The sequence below is a fragment of the Otolemur garnettii genome, unplaced genomic scaffold (assembly GCF_000181295.1).
Source record: "Otolemur garnettii isolate 467f Iridium unplaced genomic scaffold, OtoGar3 scaffold00127, whole genome shotgun sequence".
Classification (NCBI taxonomy): domain Eukaryota; kingdom Metazoa; phylum Chordata; class Mammalia; order Primates; family Galagidae; genus Otolemur; species Otolemur garnettii.
Window position 1 is genome coordinate 5,008,892 of NW_003852522.1, and position 9,349 is coordinate 5,018,240.

The 9,349-nt window shown below is 43.2% G+C and overlaps 1 protein-coding gene across 1 annotated transcript in view; it reads left to right on the forward strand.

Annotated features, from left to right (window-relative positions):
• The window catches only part of ACSBG2 (acyl-CoA synthetase bubblegum family member 2), a 67,118-nt gene that overhangs the window by 19,554 nt on the left and 38,215 nt on the right, over positions 1 to 9,349 (forward strand). The window contains 3 exon segments of the mRNA XM_012810141.2: positions 2,427 to 2,576; positions 7,866 to 7,977; positions 7,980 to 8,026. Of these exon segments, the coding sequence (XP_012665595.2) occupies positions 2,427 to 2,576; positions 7,866 to 7,977; positions 7,980 to 8,026 (309 nt within the window).

The following is a 9,349-nucleotide window of genomic DNA, read 5'->3' on the forward strand; positions in this document are numbered from 1 at the left end:
CAACTATTCTCCATCCTCACACCTTTACAACTGCTGTGCCTCCTGCTTGTAATACACTTCCTCAGCAATGTCATGATGCTAGGCACCTCCTCCTCAGTGGGCTTCCCTAGGAAAAGCGGTAGTCTGCCACACCACCAGCTTTGCTTTTATTGTCGGTGTCCCCTCCTGAGATTGTATGATCCTTGACAGTAGTGACTCTGCTTATTTAGTTCACAGCCATTTTCCCACTGTTCTGAGCAAAGATGGAACAGATAGGAGATGTATTATTAATATTTTGGCTAACAGGCACTAGTCAGGCAAATACATGTAAAATTGCAAATGTGAAAAAAGGAGGGGGCTCTTTTCTCAGCAATAGTACTTATGGCAGAGTTTCTCATTTCCATTTCCCTTGACATTGGGGTGGATAATTCTTTCTTGTAAGGGGCTTTCCAGTACACTGTTGGACGTTGAACAGCAGGCCTGGCCCCCACTCATCTTGATACCAGGAGTACACCCTTTCCCCCTAGTTGAGACACCCCAGACAATGTCTCCAGACATTGCTTAATGTTCCCTGAGTAGGGAGAAAAATCACTCCTGGTTGAGGACACTGAATTATAGGGGACAGTTTATGACATAGAATAGTATCCACTTCTCTGCAAGGGAGAGTAGAAGCTACATTGTAAGATTCAGCTTTAGACAGTCATTAGAATTGGAAAAAAAAAGCTGACAATCTCAAATGTGAAATTTGGGAAGAAAAATTAACTAGGCAGCTGTGATGCTTGGCATCTATGTGCCTAATAGACTCAATACCAATGCCAGATTTCCAAGAGAGAGGATGGGATTAGATTGGACCAGCGTAGGTCTGGTTCCTACCCCAACCCAGTCATTTGTGGCTATGGAAGGTAAGTCTTCTTTAAGAGGGCACCATGCAGAGGGAAGCCTTGGGCATCTCTCACCATCATTCCACCCAGTTAAAGATGATGCAGGAGAGGGTTCCTTAGATGGAGCCAGAATCATTACAAACTGGCGACACTGACCATTTCTGGAGGACTTGTGGCCCCTCCATCTTGAAGTTAGTGTATAACCTTAATCTAGAGGCTTGTGGGGGGTTCAGTGGTAGAATTTCTGTGTGTTCCATGCGATAGTCAGCGCAACACAACAGTTCACTTTGAGACACTGGATTCTGTAAGTTAAGAGTGCAGACAATTGGGTTTGAATGCTAGTTCCTCTGTTTACTTTCTGTGTGACTTTGGGCAAGTAAGCTACCCCTCCGGATCCTCAGCCCCCCTTGTCTGCAGTATGGAGATAATGCATCTATTATCAGTAAGGATACCCTTGGCTGCAAGTGACAAAGGCCTGACCCCAAATCGCTTATGCAAAAGAAGATAATTTGTCTGTTTATGTAACTACAGCTCAGGATGTGGATTTCAGGCATAGATGTAACCAGGGACTCAAAGAATGTGACCTGGGCTCTATTTTGCTTTCTTGATTTCTTGGCTCTACTTTGGCCTTGCTTCCACCCATAGCCCTGAGATAGTTCAGCAGCTCCTGGGGCCACATCTTGACTCTTTCATGTCCAGAGTCCATGTCTCAGAATTCCTGACTAAAGTCTTTATCTTCACTGTGATTGGACCACTTGAGGTCACATGCCCAGGCCAGATCTAATCACTGTGACCCAAGCTAATGGACTATTCTGTCCTAAACCAATCAGGTTGATTTCGGAACCTGTAAGTAGAATCAGCCCTGTCCAGCCAGTGTTGAGGAAGTTAGTGGTGAGGAGTGGAACTTGGGAAGGCAGCAAAGAATATCTGATGCCACAGAGCACTTAGCACATGCCAACTACTGTTCTGAACATTTTATGTATATTAACTCTGTTAGTGTCTAGACAGCCCAAGGAGTTTGGTCCTGATACATGTATCATTTTGAGTTTAGATATTTTATGTATGCCCATGTCAGAATTTACTATCATTTTACTTTCCTGGCTTTAATAGTTGCAATGCATCAATACTATTTTTATGAAAATCACTGACCATTTAAAAATATATTTATAGGCATGCAACTTTTACCTTTTGCTGCCGTTTCCACTATGGCTTAGATCCAACAGCCCCTTTGCAACCTGTATTTATTTAAAATGTACTTAATCATGTGCCCCCTACTGTTCCAAGCATATTATTATACATATAGTAACTCTATTACCTCATGGAGTTGCGTCTGAATTTTACAAATGAAGAAACTGAGGCATAGGGAGCTTAAGTGGCCCTTCCAAAGTGACAGAGCCAGAACCAGATATCTTAGGACTTTTGCAGGAGGTACCAGGACTGGCACATCCTAAGCCATTTCTCTTTCTCTGAAATCATGCTTTAGTAAAGGTTGTTAGGACAAGGTCTGATCCAGGAAGGAGCTTCCTGGCTGTCTCCTTATCCTCTGCTTGTATTTTCTGTCCACAGTGGGATGATTTCATGGAACTTGGCAGTAGCATTCCTGACACCCAACTGGAGAGAATTATTGAGAGCCAGAAAGCTAATCAATGTGCCCTAATCATCTGTACTTCGGGAACCATAGGCCCACCCAAGGGAGCAATGCTCAGCCATGACAATGTAAGCCAAAGTCCCTTTTCTCTGGAATGGTAGCCTTCAGACTGTTTTTGTTCCAGGAGCAGGGTGGTATTTAGGGGTCTAGCACAGAGTGGTTTCTTCACCACTGGAGCCTAGAGAGTCGTGTGGTCACACCAGAGAGGGTGGTGTTGTGCAAGGGTTGAGATCAACAAACTCTGTGCAGACCCAGGTCCAAAGTCTGGCTCTGTGATCTTGAGCAAGACATCTAACATTCCAAGCCTCAGTTTCCTCATCTGTGAAATGGGAGTGATAGAATAGTCCTTACCTTGTGGGTTGTTTTGAAGTCGAAACAAGTTAATGCTTGTAGAGAGCTCAGAATTGTGTTAAATAATAAAATAAGTATGTGGAAAACCAGCATGTATGTTCTGTGCCTTGGGGAGAGGGATCCAACAGAAGTTGATTTTTTTGATTGCTTAAGATAGGCTGCTTCTTAGAGACAAACTTAGCCATGTTTGGGCAGAGTCCAAGACCAATGGTAATTTAGATCACTTTTGTAAAAGAATAAATGGAATGCATGCTGTGTGATTTCATTCATATAATGTCCTAGAGGCCGGTCATGGTGGCTTACACTTGTAGTCCTAAGGCAGGAGGATCACTTGAGGCCAGGAATTCAAGACAGGCTGGATAACATAGTGAGACCCTGTCTTTAAAAAAAAAAAAATTAGCTGGGTATGTCAGGCACACCTGTAGTCCCAACCACTCAGGTGGCTGAGGCATGAGGTTCACAATAATGCCACTAATCTCCAGCCTAGGTGACAAAATGAGACCCTTCCTCAAAAAATAGATTAAAATGAAATAAAACTCTAGAAATCACAAACTTATCTATAGTGACAAAAAGCAAGTGGATGGTTGCCTGGAAAGGAGCAGGCAGGGCAGGAGGAAACTTTCGGTGGGGGTGGGTATGGACACATCCACTCTCCTAATGGTGCTAGTGGTTTACCAGGGATAGACACTTGCCAATTTGTGTCAAATTGCGGTTAAATATATGCAGTTTATTGCATAACAGTTACACCTCAATAAAGCTTTTTTTTTAAGAAAATAAAAAGATAGTAACAGTATTTGTTTCCTGCTCACTGTATGCCAGAGTTTTATGCTTAGTGACTCCTCTCAGTGTCTGTCCGTTTCCTCTGGCACATGCTCTTTTGCTGATGAGAAAACTGAAGCCCAGAGGCTTGCTTGCCCTCAGTCACACACTGGGCAATGCCACAGAGCCAGTACCTGAGCCCCGGCCAGCTGGTTGCATGATCTACACATTTAACTACACTGTAGATTTATGTTGCTGATGTGCAAAAATGTCCAAGGGTGCAGTGATAAACATCCAAAAGCCAGTTGCAGAACAGTACACAAGGCACATTGCAATTCTTGTTAAAACTGAAAAATGACAAGGGATATGAGTGTGCAAGTCACAAAAGCAGAAAAAAATGTATGGCACGGTATGCATCCATTATACAGTGAGAGTTCCTCTCTGTGAGTTAGAAAGATTGCTAGTTTCAATTTTAATTGTTTTTAGAGTGGAATCTTGCTATGTTGCCCAGGCTGGGCATGGGTGTCTTGCTATGTTGCACAGTGGCTATTCGCAGGTACCATCCTTGTTTACTGCAGCCTCATATACTTGGCTTCAAGCGATCATCCTGCTTCAGCCTCACAAAGTGCTGGGACTACAAACAAACCACTACACCAAGCCTGGATTTCTAATGTGAATCTAAGCCTTTCCAAACACTTTTTTTCTTGCTGAATTCCCTTCTTCCTCCTGAATCTTAGCTCGAGACCTCTTGGAGGTTTTTTTTTTTTTTGGCAATTTTTGGCCAGGGCTGGATTTTACCCACCACCTCCTGTATATGGGGCCGGCACCCTACTCCTTGAGCCACAGGTGCTAACTGAGACCTCTCAGGTTTTTTGATTCTTCTACAACTACTTCGTTACTCTCTCACACTTCCTGCTAGAGCAAGACAGTGAACTAGGGATTAAGGTCTATATATAAACTGAAACTCAGCTTATAATATCTGAAGCATACATATAGTTTTCATAATAACAAGGAAAACAGTTGTCAATAAATCATAGGAGTAAAAAAAAAATGTTTAGGGCGGCACCTATGGCTCAAAGGAGTAGGGCACTGGCCCCATAAGCTGGAGGTGGTGGGTTCAAACCCAACCCCAGCCAAAAACTGCAAAAAAAAAAAAAAAAATGCTCAGACATCACAGGAGCCCTTGTAAAGAAACAAACTTGGACTCAACTGTATGATGCAAGATATGCAAGATACAGAAAAATTATTTTGGGTCCAGCCTGGACCTGTGCCTCTGCCCTGTTCACCCCTCCTGCCTTCATTCCCCAGGCACTATCTTCCCCTAGCAGCAACCAGGAAGCACCAGGGAGCAACTGTGTCAGGGCCTGTCCCTCCTCTGCACACAGTCCTCCATGGCTGCCACTGCATTAGCATTTCTGACACTGACATATTATACGCTCACTTGTTATATGTGTATAAGCATTAGCTCCCTGAAGGCAGGGCCTGTTTTGTTTACTGATGGCCAGTGAAGAGTTGATTCACTTTTGGGGAATGAATGAGTGAACAAAATCTGATTGGAAAGGATCCTCTTGCTGTGCTGGCTTGCACTTATGCTTCTAGTGATTTCACATCTGGTAAAGTATTCTCCTAGCACAGGGTTTATAAGCACAGACCCTGAAGTAAGACCTCCTGTGTTTGAATCCCGGCTCTTCCATTTGCTGGCTATGTGTCCTTGGGGCAAATCCCTTAACTTTTCAGGGCCTCATTTTCCCAATCTTTAAAATAGATATGATTCCTACCTTTTAAAGTTGCTGTGCAGATTAAATTATTTAATATGCTATTTGCTATTACTGTGTAACAAAACACTCTAGGACTTAGTGATGTAAAACACTGACAGTGTATTGTTTATGGGTCTGGAATTTGGACAGGACGCAGCAGGGTGTTTTTTCTGATCCACACATTAGCTGGGTTCCCTTTGCTGCATTCAGCTGGTGCCTGGGCTGCATGGAGAGTTTAAGAAGCTTCACTCATCTAAAAAGGGGAGAGAGAGAGAATGAGAATGAATATGCTGTCTCCAAAATCCAGAGCAAAAAGCAGCAGCTTTACTCACTTGTCTGATTCCTCAGTGGGCTTCCTCTTAGTTAGCTTGGTTGTTGAACTTCTTTTTTTTTTTTGAGACGGAGCCTCAAGCTGTCCCCCTGGGTAGAGTGCCATGCATCACAGCTCACAGCAACCTCCAACTCCTGGGCTCAAGCGAGTCTCCTGCCTCAGCCTCCCAAGTAGCTGGGAACACAGGCACCCGACACAACACCCAGCTATTTTTTGGTTGCAGCCGTCATTGTTGTTTGGCGGGTCCGGGCTGGATTCAAACCCACCACCTTAGGTGTATGTGGCTGGCGCCTTAGCCACTTGAGCCACAGGCGCCGAGCTGGTTGTTGAACTTCTTAGCATGGCAGCTGACTCCTACCAGAAAAACACAGCCCTCCAGGCCAAAGCAAAAGGTACAGATCTATTAAGGTTCAGTCCCAGCATTTACATGGTGTCACTTCTGCTTCATTCAGGTGGTCAAAACAAGTCACTGGAGCAGCCTTGTTTCATAGGAAAGAGAAATAGATTCCACATCTGAATGGGAGGGGTGGCAGAAAATTTACAGCTGTCGTTAATTTCTGACATAAACACAAAATGCTTAGCATGATAGCTATTAATATCACTTTTATCATCATCATCTTTATAGTAAGTAGGTAAAGCTAGCTCTATATTCTCACCATATATCAACGGCCCAAAGATAAACATATTTTAACCCCTCACAAAACCCTCACAAGTTAAATCGTGTCATTAATCCCTTTTATAGAAGAGGGAACAGGTTTGGACAGGGGAAATGATTTGTCCAAAGTCACAGAGCAAGGGAAAGTCTAAGCCTGGATCTAAACCAAGATTGTACATCACTCTATACCCGCCAAGTCTCTTTCTTCGATAAATGAGTACTGAGTTCCTTGGACTTCAGGCTGTAAATGCAGACCCCATCCTGGATCTCAGGAAGACAGACAGGGAATGAATGAAACCATTCAGATTGTGGTAAGCAATACCTAGAGACTTAAGACATTGGTCTCTTCAGCTTGGGTGAGATGTCTCTCCTATGGAGGTGACATTTGTTTGTTTGTTAGTTTGTTTGTTTGTTTTTGAGACAGAGCCCCAAGTTGTTGTCCTGGGTAGAATGCCGTGGCATCACAGCTCACAGCAACCTCAAACTCCCGGGCTTAAGCGATTCTCATGCCTCAGCCTCCCAAGTAGCTGGGACTACAGGCACCCGCCACAGTGCCCAGCTGTTTTTTGGCTGTAGTTGTCATTGTTTGGCAGGCCCAGGCTGGATTCATACCCACCAGCTATGGTGTATGTGGCTGGTGCCTTAGCCACTTGAGCTACAGGCACTGAGCCTGGAGGTGACATTTGAATTGACACTTAACATCCAAGAAGTAGCCAGCCATGGTACAGTGGGGAAAAAAGCTGAAAGAATAGCATTCCAAACGGAACAGCTATTACAAAGGCCCTGAGGCTGCACCATGCCTAATGTATTAGAAGAACAGCAAGGAGGTCTGTGTGGCTGGATAAATGAGGTAACCATACACCAGAGATATACAACACCAGTGAGAAATAAAGATGACAAAATTATAAGTACACTAAGGCTTTATATGAATGTGTGCATTGGAGAAAGAAAAGCACAAATATGTTAATTTGGGGGGTGTTTATGAGATAGGATTGTGGGTAGCTTTTTTGTTTGACAGCATTGGATCCATAGTTTTATATTGGACATGGGAAGCTTTTGCTCTCTACTTCACAGATGAGGAAATAGAGGCCATCAGGGATTTTAAGTGAATAGTCCAAATTCTAACAAATGGTAGGGGCAGGATTTGACTCTGTGACTCTTACTGAAACCTTCAGTTTTCTGAGTGTCCAGGAAGACATTCCGAATCTGTCATTGGATCCAGGGGGATCTGCAAACTACCCTACCCCAAAGCAGCCCAGGGAGTCTTATAACTCCCACTAACCTCAGGCAAGTTAGTGACCCATACTATGTTTCTGTTTCACCATCGTAAAATAGAGAGATTGGTAATCACCAACCCCGAGGTCTTATGGTGGGTATTAAATGACTCCATGTTTGTGAAGTACCAGAACAGTGCCTGACACATAGGAGGTGCATTGTGTTTGCCAAATAAATACACTTCAAATGGCCAGGGGCAAGGCATTCTGGATCGCCCTTTGTGTTCTAGATCATGTGGATGGCCGGGGCAGTGTCAAAAGACTTTGGACTATTGGAGAAGCGGGAGTTGGTGGTCAGCTACCTGCCCCTCAGCCACATTGCAGCACAGATGATGGACATCTGGATAAGATTGGGGCAGTCACATACTTTGCTCAGCCAGATGCTCTCTGGGTAAGACTGAGTAATGATGGAGACCCCACTGCATTCTCCAGAGCAGCCAGTGTAAATGGATGGTTGTTCATTCACTTGAAATATTTTTTTTGAGAAGCTCCAGGTCTGAGGGAGTTTTCTTCACCCTCGTCTTACATTCCATTTAGCAGCACTAAAAACAGATGTCCACATTCTTTTAATTTTTACCTTTATCCAAGTCAGGATGCCCATGTATGGTTGTGTAGATTGAACACTGAACAACCCAGGACAGAGATGTAAGTGGTATTGAAAGTAAAATGTGTGTATGTGTGCTGTCATTTTAAAAGTCAGTATTCCCAATGCAAAAAATTCCAACAACCAAGAGTTTTTGGCAATAAAGTCTGATCTAAACTTAAACAATCATAATTGTGGTCTTCATTTTATCCCACTTATTGGGAATGTGCATATGTATTACTGCAGAAATACTAATGAGATGGATTCTACTGGGCTTTCTCAGATGCCAGGGAAGGCATCATATGCCAGATAGAATATGTACTGTATTACCTTTTTGAAGGCCAGAGAATTCTAAATTCCAAACCACATCCTCTGGTCCCAAGGGTTTGAGATAAGGGATTTTGGACTTTTTTTGGAAAACAGCAGTGTCCCAACTTACCCCATAGAGGCAACCTCTTTCAGATAGTATTTAAGATTTCTTTTGATATTTACCTCTAGTGTTTTAAATATGTGGTACTGTTTTTTTATTTATCCACTTTGAAATATTATGTTACACCTTTCTATTGTGGTGGATGAAGATTTAGTCCTCTTCTTCCCCCTTCTCCACTCATTTACTCTTCTCTATCCTCTTAATGTTAATCATTCTTAGTTAACTGAGCCAAGTAGTTTACCATATTATTACATTTGCTGTGTGGTCCAACCTTTTGTTGTTCCCAGAGTTAGTAGTTGCCTTTCTTTTCCAATTTGGTGATTTTTTTTTTTTTTGGCAGTTTTGGCTGGGGCTGGGTTTGAACTCGCCACTTTGGTATATGGAGCCGGCACCCTACTCTTTTAAGCCACACGTGCCACCCAATTTGGTAATTCTTTTTCATATCTGTCTAGTTGCTCTATGTGATCTGTCACATGCTTATCGATATTCTCCAAATGCTTGATTAATTATTCATTGCATTTTTTTGAGATAGAATGTCACTTGGTCACCCTTGGTAGAGTGTAATGGCATCATAGCTCACAGAAACCTCAAACTCTTGAGCTCAAGGATTCTCTTGCCTCAGCCTCCTGAGTAGCTGGGACTGCAGGTGCCTGCCACAATGCCTGGCTATTTTTTTTAAAGATGGTCTCTCACTATGGCTC